This window comes from Schistocerca serialis, chromosome 4, assembly GCF_023864345.2.
Source record: "Schistocerca serialis cubense isolate TAMUIC-IGC-003099 chromosome 4, iqSchSeri2.2, whole genome shotgun sequence".
NCBI classification, from domain to species: domain Eukaryota; kingdom Metazoa; phylum Arthropoda; class Insecta; order Orthoptera; family Acrididae; genus Schistocerca; species Schistocerca serialis.
The window spans coordinates 459,801,642-459,820,379 of NC_064641.1; the positions used below are offsets into that span (position 1 = coordinate 459,801,642).

At 45.9% G+C, this 18,738-nt stretch overlaps 1 protein-coding gene across 1 annotated transcript; it reads left to right on the forward strand.

The window, feature by feature from the left end:
• Positions 1-1,159: 1,159 nt before the first annotated feature.
• On the forward strand, positions 1,160-17,665 carry LOC126475100 (achaete-scute homolog 1a-like). The gene is made up of 2 exons (XM_050102678.1): positions 1,160-2,390; positions 16,064-17,665. The coding sequence occupies exon 1, from the start codon at positions 1,419-1,421 to the stop codon at positions 2,379-2,381; it is 963 nt and encodes a 320-aa protein (XP_049958635.1). The 5' UTR covers positions 1,160-1,418; the 3' UTR covers positions 2,382-2,390; positions 16,064-17,665.
• Positions 17,666-18,738: the final 1,073 nt, after the last annotated feature.

The window sequence follows — 18,738 nt, forward strand, 5'->3', positions numbered from 1 at the left end:
TGCTCTTACTCTGACGTATTGGATGACTAAAATATAGGTATTCACGCGTCGTGGTCTATATTACTTTTTCACTTCCATCCTAACACTTCTGATACATGGATGGACCTTATCCGCAAAGAAATTCTTTCCAACGTGGCGGGTGTATGAAGTTTGGCTGAAATCGCTCCAGTGGTTTAGGAGATGTGGAACATACATACATACATTTTAATAATTTGTGTGGATATTAGGTTCCCAGACATATATACTGAAATCGATGTTGTATGTCGCTTGATGTGTGAATAATAAAGACCAATAAAGTGCAAACTGAGGATGTCGTAATTTTTGACATACTGAAGTCTATCATTGCTACGTTCCTCCGAGATGCCGTGGTCAACATTTCGACCACTGTAAGCATTCGACCTTTCTTTGGGGTGGGTCGGCAAAGTGAGAGTGAAGATCGTAGTTCCGATGAAGTTCACCTTGCATAACCGCCGAAACGATACCTTAGTCCGTTGACAATGTGAGCAGTCCAGGCCAATTTTGATGCAAGTAGCGCGTGCCGCAAGTTTGTGCGCATACGCTCAGTCTCAGGCGGTAGTGAGGTGCAGCTGAGTCGGGCGGTCGCGTGGCTACCGAGGAGTAGCAGCAGCGAAGCCAGAGAGCAGGAAGGGAAAAAGGTAGACGAGAGCGGCAGCGGCGGCGGCGGCGGCGGCGGCGGGAGGAGAGGCGGCGGGCTGCGGGACGCTGGTGGAGGGGAGGCGGCATGCGCCGCACGTCGCAGGCACGCGTTCAGCCGCGCTTGTCGCGCGACCGCCGAGAGAGAGGGCGCAGCGGCGGGGCGCGCGCGCGACGCAGACGGCGAGAGGCGCGCTTTTTGTGGCCGGCCGGCGGCACGCGGGGTGGGGGCCGCGCGCGCCTCTCCCTCCCCCTCCCTCCGCCTCTCCGCCCCTCTCTCTCACACACACGCACGCACGCACACAGGCGCAGCACCTACTGTGCCGAGGAAAAAAGGTTTTGGGCTGCTGCCGCTCGGCTCTCAGTTCAGGCTGCAGCTAGGGGAACGCGGGGGGCCGGGTCGAGGGGCGAGGGGGACGGGAGGGGAGGCAGGGCCGCAGGGGCAGTGTTGTATCTGTTGTACATAGGGACTGGCGCACAGGGGCTACACAGCATTTCGGCACGGGCCTCCGTAGCGTCAGCATCGCAGCTGGCTGCGTCAGCAAGCTCCGCTCGAGTTCGCGCGAGAGAGTAAGACCGCGTCTCCGACCTCAACGCCAACTCTCCTAGGTTCCCGATTTCGCTTTTAGGAATCGGTGGCGCAGTACCGTAGCGAGTGACGGAGGAAGGCAAGTGTTTAGCTGGCACCGCTCAATGACTGATACGGCGGTGCAGTGTTGACAGACTCCACAAAGGGACACAACCGAAAGAAGAGTGAGCTATTTATGGCCACAGCGTCGATCAGCGTGATGACCCTGGGCCCGCAGCAGAAGGCCGTGGCGAGCCTCGTCCAGCCGGCCTCGGCGGCGGCCACCGGTGCCAGTTGCGTCATCGTGACGACGTCTCCGTCAGCCGCGGCGGCGCTCGGCGTGGCGCAGCAGCAGCAGCCGCAGGTGCTGTCGCCGCTGCTGCCCAAGCACGCGCTGCTCGTCCAGCAGAAGAGGCCCATCGCGGCCGCCACCTCCGAAGTCAGGGCTGCAGCCGCCGCGGCGGCGGCACAACAGGTGGATTTGCTACGCTGCAAGAGGCGCATCAACTTCGCCTCCGGGAACGGTACCCAGCCGCACGCCGGCGGCGGATACCACGCCCACCACCACCACCACCAGCCGGCGTCCGTCGCGCGGAGGAACGCCCGCGAGCGCAACCGAGTCAAGCAAGTGAACAACGGCTTCGCGACGCTGAGGCAGCACATCCCGGCGTCGGTGGCGGCGGCGCTGTCTTCTCCCGGCGCGGGCGGTGGCGGCGGCGGCGGCGGTGGCAGCGGACGCCAGGCGAGTAAGAAGCTGAGCAAGGTGGAGACCCTGCGGATGGCCGTCGAGTACATCCGCAGCCTGCAGCAGCTGCTGGCGGAGCACGACGGAGTCCAGACCGGGGGCCCTGTGGCGGCTCCCGACACGCCCGCCTCCGCGAGTCCCTACTACGCCTCCGACGACGCCGCGTCCGCAGTCGGCCACTTCACGCCGTCGCAGATGCTGGGCTCGTCGCTGTCGCCGCCTTGCTCCGAGGCGGCCAGCTCGTCGGGGTCGCCGACGCCGTCCTTCGCGTCGGAGGGCTCGTCGTCGTACGCGGCGTCCTCGACGGTGTACGCGGCCAACGGCACCGCAGACGCCTACGACGGCTACGAGCCGATGAGCCCCGAAGACGAGGAGCTGCTGGACGCCATCTCGTGGTGGCAGCAGAGCCAGTGATGCGGAAAGGTACGTCACCCGATAAACACTTTCCTTCACTCTTCTGCAACTGTGCTCTAATATGTATCGCACTATGTCTACTAGTTTATGCCTTCTCTTCGAGGTCGGACTTCTTTAAAATGCATTTCACGGCCAGTGCAGACACCACATGCCGTAACTAAAACTGTGCTGTATCTTGTAATGTAATTCTGTTTGGTTCACACTCTCTGATGCTGGAAGTTTTGACGTTCATAACATATTCTGACAACAACCACCTTCACCTACGTAGGACCCTCAGATTCACCGCTTTTATAATTACAAGAGTATCATTTGACTCGTGAGGACTCATAAATCTGATGATATGCTAATTGACTGTTCCATTATCATGTTACCCACTTGCAGAATTCAAAGCCAGAATTAGACGCATATTCCGGAAGTATGTTGCTTATAGACCGGCCGTGCACTGCATTTTACAGCTAGTTACGGCGTTTGTCAAGGTTTACTTGTAAATGGATACTGATCTGTTCTTTTCGTTTCTGTTAATAAATGCTTATGAGGCGTATAAGGTCGTAATACATTTTCTTTAATTACTTGTGTACCATCTATCAGTCTGATTATCTCTGAAGAATAAGACTCTTCCTTCGTCGTAAGTCCATTAAACATTAATTGAATAGGGGTTTCCCATTTTAAATCTCACTATTAAAGTAGTGTTGTTAGACAGTACCTAACATTTCTTATTCCGATCACAAGTGATGAAACTGGACTGATCAATGCTGAAATTCTTTTTCCTCCATTATTCTGAAAATGTGTCCAACTTGTCCTTGATTTTGTAGATCGGTCATATATTATGAGTACAACACATCCTTCTGACACCTTCGTTCTTTCAAATACTATGCCATTCGTCTCAATATCGTTCACGTACACCAATAATCTAATTTTGTTGTCTGGTGAAGAGAAAATTAGTATTCACTGTCTGAAATAAGGAAGCAAGAAATCCTACTTCTTCTCGAATAGTCAAAATTTAAATACATAAGTTATTTCTCCATAATGTGAATGTGTTGCATTTTATATATATATATATATATATATATATATATATATATTTTCTGTACAGCGATGGCAGTTAAGAGTATTGAAATGTACCTATACTTCTACATCTACATTTAGTTTTCAATTATCCCTTTCTTTAGTTTTGTCAACCATGCTTACAGCTACTGTAGTTTTAAGCATACTGAGTAATCATTAAGACTTCTCTTATTCCTAATTTTCTTGAGTGATGTACGGTTGTATTTCTTCTTTAAGATCTTTATCCTCCTTGATTTATACAATACAGTTTTTAAATTACTATATTATTTTAAAGATTTTTACCACAGCCATTTTATATTCCGAATGTTGCCTAACAAATTCGGAATACAAAAGCTCAACTTAAGTATTTGTGTAGCTATAATAATCCTTGCCGTATTTATTGTGCATTTTTTCCGTAATAAATGGTTCATTTCAATAAGCACTTGTACAGCATTTAACGAGTTAAGGAATTTGCTAGCTTCACCCTTTTCCAAATGTGTCTCACACTACAGGAAAGCCGGCCGACGTGGCCGTGCGGTTAAAGGCGCTGCAGTCTGGAACCGCAAGACCGCTACGGTCGCAGGTTCGAATCCTGCCTCGGGCATGGATGTTTGTGATGTCCTTAGGTTAGTTAGGTTTAATTAGTTCTAAGTTCTAGGGGACTAATGACCTCAGCAGTTGAGTCCCATAGTGCTCAGAGCCATTTTGAACTACAGGAAAATTTATTCTTGCTGCATATATTCGAGTATAGCGGCGAGGTTTGTTTTGTTGTCAGCAGTACACAGTTTGTGTTACGATACGTTTTTCTTTGGTCTCTGTTTTTTTCGTTAGAACCTGCAATACTGTTGACGCCGCAATTGTTGTCTGTTACGTTGTAATGGTGTCATTATTTTATGAATCATGGTACAAAGTCGAAATACTGAACCCAAGAAACGAAAGAAGTGCTGATGTAATATTTCCCATATAGGGTCAAGGAACATAGTTTTAGTAATCTGTGAAACTTTGTTTAGATGAGCACAATATTTACTTTCAGAAATGGAACGCAGTTGTCAAGTTAACGATGATTAAGAAGATAGTGTGAAAATTCAAGCAGCAACGAAGTTTATATGATGATTCATCAATATTATCATTTATTATCAATTTATCTTTTTCATTCGTATTTATTTATTCGCAAACCGAGATCTATACGCCCTTTTAGCAGACGTTTTCGCAGTTTTACGCTCTGGTTTATACGCTAGGCGCTTGCATCACATAGGCTGCTTTCGCATACATCTTTGTGTTCATGGGGTCATGCACCTTCGAGCTGGACAGCGCGAACCTGAGAAGACCGTAATCCAGACGGTCTCGCTTCAGAGAAAAATGCGAGAGGGAGAACAGCAATCGAACAGAGGACCTCTGCATGTGTGTCCAGAGACGCCAGCCACACGATCGCGAAGCCGGCCCAGCGCTGCCCTCCTGCGTAATCGTAAGAACGGCGGGCAGGAAGGCGCGCGGAGTGTCGCGTGCTGCGTCATTGAGCGCCTCGCCGCCGGAGAGCGAGAGTGCCGGCACTGACCTTGACACGGACAGCCGGCCAGGCCGCTCCCCCCTCCCCCTGCCGCTCCCCTCCCCCACCCCGCCCACCGCACTCTCGCTGTGCTGCTGTTGCGGCCGCTGCCTGACGTCTAACGGGCGTCGCCGAGCTAGCCCGCGCTTCTGTTGCTACTCTTCCGCCTCTTCGCCTCCACTTCCCCTCCTTTTTTATGTTGTTTTTGTCTTCACTATAGCTCGCGTCTTTGTTACATTCGATACCTGATAGCGAGTCGAACCCGCTCCTCGCAACGGGCATACCAGTACGACCTGTTGGCCGTGTGACCGTTAACGCGTACCTATTAACGCCACTCACCCACTGGCCCTAGGCGGCGCCGAAGTGCAGGGGAACAGGTACCAGTAAATTCTCGGGACTAGTCCCCGCGACATAACGTGCGACGTTCATAAACAGGACGCGGACGGCCTACTTGAAATTGTTCGGGGTTCGTTGTAGCTACTAGCTGCAGGTTCAGGGATAAAAACCCTACGACATTGTCTACTTATGGTCATTAAAAAAAATATTTTATCTCTGCTCCTCGCTTTGTAGCAATTGTTTGCTCAATTCCACATTACATATAACTGTATACGCGCATCCTGTGTCAGGAACTGTATGTAAAACCGCTATAGCTATCAAGATACTCTGTAGGCAGTCACTAATGCTTGTATTTATTATTTACGACAGGTTTCTGAACCTTGGCTCCATCTTCGACTATTTGACTTGTCAGAATACCTGTCAGATACGTAACAGAGAGACTTTTATGCTAACGACGCTCCTGATGAATGAAAATGAGCCAAAAAAACATGACTTCATTCGTCAGGAGCGTCGCTGGCATAAAAACCTTTTTGTTACGTATTTGAGAGCTATTCTGACAGTTAAATGGTCGAAGATGGAGTGAAGGGTCAGAAACCCGTCGCCAACAATAAATATAAGCTTTAGTAAGTGGCTGCCGAGTATCTTCGTTGCTATAAATTTTTACATACAGTTACTGACACAAATTCGCTGATACAGTTGTACGTAATGCGCAGTTGAGGAGGTGACTGCAGCCGGGTCAATACTTACGTGCAATGCCACAGCGAGAGAGACATCACGGCACACATGAAATACATTGAAATTTGTATTTCGGCACTGCACAGTCCTTCATCAGCATTAGAGGATTGGGTCAGGATGGGCTAAATGATAAGACCGATCGAAGTGATAAGACCAATCGAAGTCCATGCAAGGACAGCCAATGGTGAGAGGCTGTACACTTACTATGACGTAACTTTGACACCTACTTTCCGTGAACATTCTGAAACACCCAACAAGATATGTGAGGATTGACTAAAGCAGAGCACTTTTTTGGGATTAATTACATCGAAATCCCTCTTCCAGTCTCCAGATACAGGTTATTCGTGATTTATCACTTGAAGGAAATCCTAAAGAGATTCTTATACTTGCTCAGTTTTCCGAAAGTCTCATATCCGCTGTCAACGTAATGCTAAATTACAATCTTCCTTGACTGCACTCTAACGAGCTGCAAATGGTTAACGTATACTACAGATAAGACGGAGTTACAGCCCAGAGAAAATGAGAATTCAAAGATTTTAATGATATTAGCCGCATTGGGACAGTGAAATGTCAGTAGCAACAGGTCAAAATTTGTGCTGAAACCCGATTTCCGCTTTACGTGAGCGGTCGCCTCAAATGTCTCGACCATCCGAGCACGCATCCCTTCCTACCCAGATTCCCAGTCTCATATTCGCTACTGACGTAACGACATCAACCCTTGAACCCATTATTCGTAGTTCCTGATTCCCTTAACAGATGGGGCATGGTGTGCATCCGCACCGAAAGAAAGCATCTTTGGCCCATATATATACCACGACAAACTGAAGGGATTTAGGAAAGCCATGAAAAATCTAAATCTGGAGATAAAAGTCTGCACACATCAGCTTGACATTTCGTACAGAGTAGCATCGTCCTTCTGTTCATTCTGCTGGCAACGACGTTGGGATTTGGGATTACGAGAAGCACAACTGGGACTGCCTAAAAGGGCTGAATACTGCTTGCACGGAGACCGCTGACCGAGAAAATCTCCGAGCAAAAACGGGGTAGAGTGCAGGAGGTACGGGAGTGTGCTCTCAAAACAAAAGCGCCCACTCTGTCTGGCTCGAAGCAGCCGTCCAGAATAAAGAAAGAAAAGAAAAACAGGTCAGTGCTCCGGCGCACCAAGGTTACTACCCGGCGCGGACCACAATACACCGATGTGCGCTTTAAACGCGCTCCCTGGCCCGAGCAGCGCGCGTGAATGCCGGGGACCGAGCGAGCATTCTTCCCGGCCGGCAAGAACAAAAACGGGACGTGTCGCCGGAACGACACAAAGAGCCCAGGACCCGTGCCCACCTCATTTGTATGACAGCGCGACGCAGGAGCACGAAAAACTCGCCGCAGACACTCGCCATTGACGGCGGACACGTGCGAAAAGCTGCGCTGGCACCCAGGTGGCGCCTGGGAGCTACCGCCCCTCGGTCTGGACTCGGAGACCTCGAAATTTGTACGAGAATCTACAGTCCTCATTGCTGTTCTCAGTGGGTAGTTTAAAATCTATGCCGTAGATCGCTTTAGATTGGCAGCACTGCCTCAATTGGACAAGACAATGTTTAAATCATCCCGACAACCGACTGAATCACGAGGGTTCCAACGAAGCACCTCCCGATTAACAGCCCAGTTCTTCGATCGTGGAGCCACTTTGCTCACTGGCGTGAAACTGATGTCGCACTCAGCGTACCGTCTCTGCGCCACTCCACCGTGGATCCAGTAGACTTTTCTTACCCTTTTCAGTTTCTTTCATTAAGCTTTCTTCAGTCAAACCTTCCGTTTTAAGGATGGAGTCTTCTTCTTTGGGATATCTGTCTAACGACAGGTATATACCGAACGCTCTCCACTGTCCTTTATGTTGTTTCTTCTTCCTTAATCTACTGTTAACTTCCCACTTTTTTTAATGTAATTCACCATCCAAGTCTTCTTCTCTCCCTCTTTTAAATGTTATCTTTCCTTCAAGAAGGAGCCTAAGCTTTTGAAAACAAGGCTTTCGTCAGTTTTTATGCATCCTGCACTTCACAAGACGACAGAGACATACCTGAAGCCGGCCGAGGTGGCCGAGCGGTTCTGGACGCTACAGTCTGGAACCACGCGACCACTACGGTCGCAGGTTCGAATCCTGCCTCGGGCATGGATGTGTGTGATGTCCTTAGTTTAGTTAGGTTTAAGTAGTTCTAAGTTCTAGGGACTGATGACCTCAGAAGTTAAGTCCCATAGTGCTCAGAGCCATTTGAACGTTGTTGTTGTTGTGGTCTTCAGTCCTGAGACTGGTTTGATGCGTACCTAAACTTTTTTCGAGGAGGATCATTTTCCTATCTTGGTTCAGCTATCCCCCACAGGTGGTCTAAGCACCTTTTCTTTCTCTTTCTGGTCTTACCTCTCATTTCTACTCTTTTCTTCTGTCATTATCACTCTCCTTCTTTTAGTTTCTACCTTTCAACCAATTAGCCGGCTGGTGTGGCCGAGCGGTTCTAGGCGCTTCAGTCTGGAACCGCGCGACCGCTACGGTCGCAGGTTCGAATCCTGCTTCGGTCATGGATGTGTGTGATGTCCTTAGGTTAGTTAGGTTTAAGTAGTTCTAAGTTCTAGGGGACTGATGACCTCCGATGTAAAGTCCCATAGTGCTCAGAGCCATTTGAACTATTTCAACCAATTACATCACTTGTCCAATTTCACACATTATTTTACAGCTTTTGCTCTCATGTTACCTGCTTCCCCAGCACCTATCGCCACCATAGTCTCTATTTGTATTAACCACCATCATTTTCTGATGGAGATTTACTGTAAAATCATACACATCACGTGTCTCCTATCCATGCCCGAAGAATACCTACTTCTTGTTCCAGTTACTTGACGAGGAAACTGCTATGCTGAGTTCTGTAAGAGTGACATTTGTCCTGTACAGACGTGATATGAGCTCACATTTGAGCATTTTGTTACACTGGAACATATAGAAAATAGCAGAGATTATTTCTGTGCTCAAATCCGAGAGCTGCATCACTGGAGGACTCGAAATTTAAAAAGATTTAAATTGGAGTCGTAGCAATATAAGACCAAATAAGTGTAGCGGAGCATTTTGGGTTTTCATACCCCATCTGTTTTATTAAATGAGTCTTAAATAGCTACATATTATGCAGGCGGAAATGGTAACTCCATTCGTTGTAAGAGAAACCTACTTTATAAATAATACCTTGAATTTGATAGTATCTACTTCTCGAATTCTGTCACGCAGCTGTCAGTTCATGCAACAGTCTAGCGAAAGAATCGAAACATAAGTAGTTGCCTAAGCTAGAAGCTCTGGGAGTATTTCCTGTGCAACTAAATCGTGAATTGTTAACGCTTAAGGGCATATATTCAAAGGGAGCACTCGATACAACGCAATGTCCAAGTCATCAGTCCCAAATAAAACGAAGAACAACAGCGGAGCTTGAATGGCAGAGACAGTCCGGAGCCCAGTACCATTGGAGTGTTGCAGCTTTGTTGCTCGGGGGAGCACTGCAGGCGACTGGTCCTGGGATTTGGGAGCAGCGCACCCCGCTCTGAGCAGAGAAGCTGAGGCTGGGAGGGTGGCGCGCTGCCATTGTGGGGCGCGCGTGGCGGCCCGGCCTGGTTGCGGCACAAAGCTCCGACGTTAGCTCACGCATTCAGCCGCCCAAAAGGAATTCTCCGGCCTCCAGCGTCTACCTCGCGTACCTGCTCGTGCCACCGAGGTACCTGCGCCCCGAGCATTTTTATAAAAGACTCTTGCCCAGCTGAGCTGCCTGACATCCACCACGTGTGACGTGTCCTGGGAACTGGAGCATGGGCTGTCGGGATTCAGCATCCTCGCATATCGACCAGTATCATTCTTTCGCTTTTGAGGTCTTGTTGTCACATACTTTCCTACATTTACTTAATCTTCGTCTTCTTACTTTTTCTGACATGGGGAAATGGAATGACATATTCGTCTAAACACTACGTTGGCTGAACGATATTGCCACCTTTTGTGTACGGAAAATCTTTTGTGGTTGGAGAAAAAGAGAGAGATTGCATAATGGCAAAATTCTGATCGCACTTTCTATCATTCTACTTAATATGCGAGCAGTAGAATCAAACAGACCCCCGTATTTCTCCGCCGGGGCAAGCACTTCACCTGCAATAACCTCAACGTGAGCATGAACTTATTACTCACCTCCTCGTCTGTCCCATTTTTAAGTTAGCGTTTTGTTTTCCATCTTCCAAACTGATGGACGAAATTTGTATTATTTTTCCGTGGTCTCATCACAACCCTCTGCCTCCCCAGTTAGCCTAATCTGCCATCGACTGTGTACGTTGATAAATTTGTACTGAAGTTTCAGTGAAGAGTTTAAATATTACATAATTCGGATCAGATCCTACATTCTGCAATACAGAGTTTCGAAAGTTACCTCCAATAATTTTTCAGACGTTTTACAAAATATTTACCACAGTGCAATGTTATGACAGTGTATCATAACATAGCACTGTTCTGTAGTAGTCCGTTAAGAAAATCGCTACAAACGAAATTTCTTAAGCTCTTTTGGACATGACTGTGGAACGTCGTAGAATAAGGAAACGTAATTCCTCTCCCTCCTACTCCTCTTTACTTGTCCTCTTGCACACACATAACCCGCCTGGTCACCTCTGCGGACGAATGGTAATAAATGTGAGCGTTGTTGGATTCTTGTCCAGAGAGGTACCAAATTCCAATTTTGCCCTCCCCCCCCCCCCCAACCCCAGAGCTGATATTTCTGAAGGATGATGAAATGTGACCGAACATGGTGGCACGCTGGACTCGCTTTCGGGAGGACGACGGTTTAAATCCTCGTCCGGCAATCCAGATGGAGGTTTTCCAAGTTTTCTCTAAATCGCACCAGCGAAGTTCTATGATGGTTCTTTTGAAAAGAGCAGGGGCAATGTCCTTCGGGCATTCTTTCGTAATCCGAGCTTTTGTGTCCTGTAAAGATAGCGTTGTCGACTGGACGTGAAACTACTTCCCTTCCTTTTGATAAAATGCAGAGCTGGAACCACTCATCCATATGACGAGCAGTGGCTGATGATCTGATAGTGAAATGGGCTGCACAAACCGCTGAAATGGTGTCATGGCTAATAGTCTGAAACATACAGTGATGCCCACACTTTCCATTTTATTTACTGAACCGGCACCATCTCGCCAGCTGACTTCTTCAGCGTTCTGTTTACTCCCTGGGATGGGCTTCTTGCGTGACCTTAAAAATGGACTCAGAGCAGTCAAGCCTTGTTACTAAAGAATGGACCGTGCAACTATCGAGATCAGAGGCTGGGTCTGCTCAAGAAAGTGTCTCTCAGCTTCATATGAAACTCAGAAAGGGGACAGAGGTTACAAGCTGGGCGACCACGATAGTATAGCCATTCGTATTTCATTATGTTTTATAGATATAGAAGATATAGCAAAATTCATTGTTCCCTTCGTAGATATCTCTGATTACACGCAACTACTTGTAGCGCTGTACTCTGCGATTGGATGTCGCGAGACGAAGCGCAGTTTGTCTCGTGGCTGGGAGCGGCCGGACTCGTACGGCAGACGGCGCCTTTGTGCGCGTTCTCCGTCACGCTGGCTTGCCGCACATAAAGACTCGGCGCCCCTTCCTCAGACCGCTTCCCCTCCCATCCGCTAGGCAGTGCCCCCTCGAACGAGCAGCCATTGTCGAGATATTTTAAAATATTTCCTGGCCATAAAGAGGGTCTCTTCCTCCGTCTGCCGGCGGACTCGTCCTTGACTGGAAGCACAACTTGCCCCGAGCGGCCTGAACGTTGCCGCTCGCTGTCTGGACTTCACGATGGAGCGATTCGGCACGTGGCAGCATCCCCCTCCTTCTCATAGACGCTCACACGTTACTGATAGTCTCGAACCCTGCTCGTCGTTGCGGCTCAAGTTGTATGCACCGTGCTGCTGTCTGCTCTTTTGAATGCTAACTTTATAGTGGCTCATTTTCTCATCCATCTGACCTTGAGAGGACGAAGAGGCAGAGTTTCCCCTTTATTTCTTCCTTCGTGCATAGAAATGGATCGGGCACCTGGACTGCCGTATAAAAAGACCTGCAGAAATTCTGATGTCTGAGTGAGCCTAGCGCGATTCAGTCTTTTGACAACATAACGAGCCATTTCTTCAGAGACAGGAGCTAACACTGTGTTTGCTTCCGTAATGCAGAATTATTCGAGCAACGTAGCGTCTCTTTCAACAGCAGCTGTATTACTAAATACTGGGTACCGTGTACCTCGCTTGAAGCAATTGCGAGCTGTAAAAGCTTTCAAACTAAGTACCACTTCTGAGTCTCTTTAGTGAAAGGAGGAACGATAATTATTGTTTACTGGTCCGTCGTCGAGGTCATTAGAGATGGAGCACAAAATCAGCGTAGAAAAGGAATAGGATGGAAATCGGCCGTGCCGTTGTCAAAAAAACCATCCCAGAACTCACATTAAATGAAACAATCGATTACCTAAATTTGGATCGTTAGGCGGCTGTTTTTTGAAACCCGCTTGAACTTTTATTCACGGTCACAAACCACTGCATCTCGCTCGGTAACTTTACTACTCTCCGGAAATGTATGGTCGTGATTAATTTTCTCAGACTTTCGATGACAATAAGAAAAGACATCGTAAGTATGAAGGAAACGCAGGGTAAAAGGCAGAATACGCTGAATAGACAATTAGGAAAGGTACCGAGGAGAACACAATGAATTCTGAAATAAAACAAGAAAACTGAAGAAGGGACTCTACATAGCTAACTGTAGCATGCAAATAACCTTTCTCGAACGTAAGTCTACCGGTGTCGAGATTTCTCAACAGAAAAGGAAGATATATCCGTCAATGGCACGTGTGAGAGACAGATTATATGCAAGTGCAGAGTTACAGCAGTATAGTGGTGGGTAACAGATAGATAAAACACGTAGTAAAGAGCTACTGATCGAGTCTGGCAAAGTGGAGATTGTACAGAATACGGTTAGTACAGTTGGCAACAAACCGGTTGAACGTAAACAAATACGTCCAGCGCTGTCTAATGAGAGGAAAGATGAAAACCTGTGAAGGGCGGACGAGATCTGCTCGGGGCCATGACACGGTGGGGACCATTTCCGCAGCGCCAGATCTCGGTGGGCGACACGGCCGTTAGAGCGTCGCGAGTCGCGGTCCGGCGGCCCGCTATCGGTCCGCTGATAGCCGCACAAAGGGCCGACTCTTCGTGCAATCGGCCTTCCGCTGCTTTCTGCAGCGCCGACACTTGCTGCCACTCGGTTTGCCGCCCACTCTCGCAGTACGTGGGCAGAGCGCACTCGAAATTGAATTCGCAGCAGTCCAGACACGTATAGTAAAAGAAAAGATCACAACAATGGAAATGAAAATATTACCTTTACTCATTGAAAAGACCGAAAACTGTCGCCGTTCTGTCATTTCCTTTCAGAGTTTGGTCGTTCTCACTCTATCACGAATGTTTGGTTTTGTTTCTACCCAGTAGCAAATACCAAGTGAAATGAATGAGGCACACCGAGCAGCAATACTTCTTTGTCTTCGAAACAGGTTAATCACTCTATCAGAAACTATTTTTCTGATACCGTGTAACGTGTCTGGACGCCATACTTCTGACGAGGAAGATGTACTACCAAAGGACTCAGACGAAACAACAGAAAGAGTCAAATACTCCTCCAGCGATCAAGCAGATTTTCAGTGGTTTTCCCAAATCGCTTAATGCTATGGGGGAATAAGGGAAGGTTGGGAATTAACTTCTCGTCGACGAGTTCGTTCGGGACAGGGATGGTGAAGGAAATCAACCGTCACCACTTCGAAAGAACCACAGCAGCATTCGTATTTAGTGATTTTGGGAAACCACAGACAACGTCTTAACTAGATGTTGGGGCAAGAATTTAACTGTACTGCTTCCGAAAACGATTCAATATTTTAATCACTGCATCATTTCACGCGATTAATTTATGCCACGTATTTCTCCAGTTCGAGGTCTCGCTCGTGTGGGAGGCCGACGTTATCTAAGGGACGTTAAACGTTTTTTTTCCCATTTTTTCTTGTCCATACGAATACTCTTTTACTAGTTTTCGAAAAAAAAGAAGAGAGACCAGATGAAGCTTTAAATCTGGCACCGGAGTATGTCTAGATAACTAAGATAATTAGAGCAGCGTACGTCAAATGAGGCTCTTTCCATGTACGGTCAAACACATAGTTTTGCTACCACAGGAAATTTGACCGTTGTAATTGAATTCACATTACCTACAGATTTCTTTTCAACTGTCCCACGAATGGTGTATGGCTGTTTTCACAAGCCAAATGCTCCATTTTACTGTGCGTTTCTGTTTGGTCGAGTGATTTTCCAATTATTGACATAGTAGGATGGTTGATTGGCCTGATACAGAACCCCTCGCCCCCACCTCTTTCCCTTTTGCTTAAAAACTACTTTAATTTTCACAATGCTAGTAGGGCATTATATCAAGAACTGGAATTGCTTACTGTGCTGTACACTGAATAACAGTTCCGTGAACTGTCTGAAGGTACACAGCACCCCGTCCGAGTATTCTTTCGTAACAGGATTCTGCCATTCTTTCGCTGCCGGTCGCGCATCTTTTCTGGTTTGGTAGCCGCAGCGGAAAGAAGCGAGGGGTCGCGAGCAGACACCGGTTTTCTTATCCCGCACAAGCTTCGCTACCTTTTCCGCGTAGTGCGGCCGGGGGCTCGCGAAGCCGTTGCTCTCGCTAGGCTTGGCCGCGTTACCGATAGCAGGCGAGGGGGAAAAAGTGCTCCACTTGGTAAGCGCCGCAGGTATACGGGACAAAGTCGTTTGTACGCCATTCATGGGCCGCCCCATAAATCGTATTTGCATCAAAAAGTGCGCGTCCGCTCGTCTGACGGGCATTCAAAAGTAGAGCGAAGTATGTTAATGCGTGTACTAATTAATAATTAATGCTTATAGCCAGGTATGAGGTAAGCCGGTCCCATTTACATGTGAAGAGAATCTCTGCGGCTTTTACAGTGGGGTGGTCTGCTCGCCATTCGCTCAGACGCACAACAGATTCTTAGTGCTCGACTCGTGACGGAAACGGTAACTGCTTGTTCAGACCTACCGTGACAGTGTTCTTGTACAAAATTGTCCGTATTCGCCAGAATTAACTCGTCTCACTGTAGCTGTGGTTACGGGTACTTGTTCATGGGCTCCACATTGAGGTGAAGCCAGCAGTCCCTTAAACGGTTACAAAATCGTGCTAAGAATACTCAAGAGGGAAATATGTCGAGAGGGAAAGCTTTACCATCTGATGACGTTTACATCTACAAGTGTGCTACTGGCATTCTGAAATACTTTTACGTACAACGCACCTGTTGTGTGACGTATGTCAGCTTTTACTGGCATTTTAGTACACATTTACGTCCGTCAAACCGTTACCAGCTAGAACAAGTGTCAACCAGCATTTTGTTTTTTGACATTTCCTGGAAGGCTGAAACCTGGACTCGAACTCGGAACCTTCTCTTTCACTACCAGTGCTCTTGTCCACTGACTTACCGAGTAACGATACGAGGCCAACCCTTATAGCTTCAGTTTTCCCAGTGCCTCGCTTTTTGAACAGAATCTGTTTTGCTTCGGAAGTGATGTGTGTGTTGTGTCTCATCAACACGACCCCGATAACGACTTCGCATTAGCGTATACCTCTTGCAATATGTATTGAATGTTTTTCCACTGCTCTTCCTCATAATATGTTTTCCTCAGTATCCACATAGTTCTTTAGAGATCGTTTCATAGAATGACGGAGTATTCAGCTCAAACTCTATCTGTCCCACTTTTACCCCCTCCCACACGTCAAAATATTTTTTTCCCTAGCACCTCAGTGCTATTCGTGTGTCACTAGTTGTATTTCATATAAGAATCTTACACCATTATCCATATTTGTTGTCTTAGTTTTGTAATAATTTCCTATCTGTAACTGTAAATTTATTGTTTGTTTTCTTCTTTCTGCAGGTGTCCCCTGGCTGTGATCAGTCAGCCGCATGTACAATTCAGTCATCGGAGCAGACGTTTCGACCTCAACATGGTGCCATTTATTCGGCCGCCGAACTTCTTGTAGTCTTTCCTGACGAGTGCCTTCTTGTGAGCATCCCAAGTTGCAAAATCGGTGCTGTGAATGCAACAAAAAGGGTTGCTTGTACTCAGACTGTATCTGTTTTGATATGCCATTTTATATAAATTATATAAAATATAAAATATTTTTATCTAGTCAGTATCTTTTTGTACGAAGTTTTACGTTGTACGTTTTGTATATATATATATATACACAGGTATATATTTTGATATTATTATATATAAACAACTTTCATACATTCCTAAAAAGAAGCAGAGCACGTTCCAAGGGATATGTGTGTATTGGACTGTGGAATGAAGCGTGCAACGTTCACTCTACGTTAGTCGCTTTTGCTGAGCGGTGAACCTCCTCAAGGGGACTGTGCCACAATATCGACATCATTGTAAAAGAAGACTGAAAAGAAAATCTTATGCTTGTATCAGATATTTTCCCAGCAAGGTGCCTTATGTTTGTTAGGTATCTAATTGTTTCTGTAGATAACCTATTACTGCACGCGTTAATGGATGACATTAAATTTTATTGAAAAGTTGTAAAGAATGCACCTGGTGTGCGTTACAAAACCGAGGTATTTCAAATTCACAACTGCTGTGAATGTACAAAACGAACTGTAAAAATTTCTGGCGTGTTAATTTGTTATGTAAATTAGTAAGATATACATAAGCACAAATTCGGATGCCATTATCAGTGTATCTCAGTGTTTGTGTTTGCTAAGGAACATCACATGGCAACTCGTAAGCGCATCCAGCTTTTAACATTTATAAAGGACTGCTGTAAAACTGCAATTCTGTTGTAGTGGTCAATCTTACAATACAATATCGCAAACCTTTAATGGATGCAAACGTTTAATGATTTGACGAGTTATGAAAATTCGAATTTTTCCAGTTTGCCAACGTAAGACAGATAATAATATAGTATTACACACAAAGTGTACTTTATGTTTTATGATTTGGACTGATTACATCAGCATTTCGTCATTTGCTGGTTCCGTGAACACGAAGTACACATATAACATCTTTGTACACTTTGCAGCGCAGTTAAATTTCACATATCTTATACACCGATATTCCCAATATTGTCAGTATAGTATATTTTGAGAAATTTTAGATGTTTTTAATGAGCTGTTTGCATTAATAATGTTGAGATATTTTACACATGTATTTTGTTAGTGACAGATCACCTTTTTACGAAGAAGAATGACAAAGGAAAAATCTATAGTTCATTGCTACTAAAGAAGCATACTTTACATTATCTTGTTCATCATCGATTTTAAATTATTTGACAACATTGTATATTATCATTCGTTGACAAAATTAAGGAGTTTGAATTTTCATTGTTTGGCTGAAATATTTCAGCATCGTTAGTAGTAATGTGGACGCTTATGACCTCATCAGAATTCATGTATGGGCCGTGGCCGGTTACGAGAGAATGTTACATTTTTGTATATAGATATATATAAAATAATATTTTGTACATTTTTATATCCTCTGGTTTTTGATACATTCCTACATAAAAACATTTGAAATAAATGCTTTCTTTTATTTTTATCTACCCTGATCACCACTCAATAAATGTATGATGTGTAATGATCATCTAATTTCAACGATGCTCAGACAAAGAGTTCCTCAGCATCAACCACTGATAGGCTTAACTCAAGGAAAAATCATCAGTGTCTCTTTGTGTGTATCGTATGTGTATCCACGCATGCGTGTGTATTTTACATGCGCGCTTGTTCGTGCACGCATGTGTGTGTGTGTGTGTGTGTGTGTGTGTGTGTGTGTTTGGGCGGGTGGGTGAGTGCGTTTGTGTAACTGCTTGAATGTGCACTAGAAATGAAGGGGGGAGGAGTAGAAGTAAAAAGTACGCTGAATATAAGGGATTAATAAGAATTAAGAATGTACAAACGTACGAAAAGTCTTCAGTCGCAATAAATGCATCACGAAACCAAATGAAGGAACTGTATAGCATAATATTTGAACTATAGGAATGGGGAGTTTCTTTGTAGACAGCTAAATGTATGCCAACTAATCTCTGCTAAACTACAAATTGCATTCAGACCATTATCATGAATTACTTGGTAGTAAGCTAATTATTGTACTCCTCTCACCTTTTAAAGAATCTGCATTCTCTAAAGAAGAAAATATACATACAATAACTTCATGTAACTAAATCCAGTAATGATACCTTTAGGCTACAGCACGTACCAGCTCTCATCAACAGGTCAAGACCGCGGAAGAGATCGTGCAGTCAATAAATACGAGTAAAAAGAAATACAAAAAATGATGTAGAGAGCTGTTTTGTGAGACGCTTTATTGGAAAATATTGGAGCTATTTAACGAACAGGAGAGGCTCAACTAGCTGATACCTATGAGCCACATATGACAGAAAATATTAAAAGGAAGGGAATAACATTTCTTGTTTACAGTCGCACCATAGCACAAAATAGATGGCTCTAATTCTGAGGAGAATACAAATAGATATTTAAGATCGCCAACTGCAAGTTCTCGCCGGCCGAAGTGGCCGCGCGGTTCTGGCGCTGCAGTCTGGAACCGCGAGA

Coding starts and splice junctions, on each gene's coding strand:
- LOC126475100 (XM_050102678.1), top strand. CDS start 1,419: ATGGCCACAGCGTCGATCAGCGTGATGACCCTGGGCCCGCAGCAGAAG.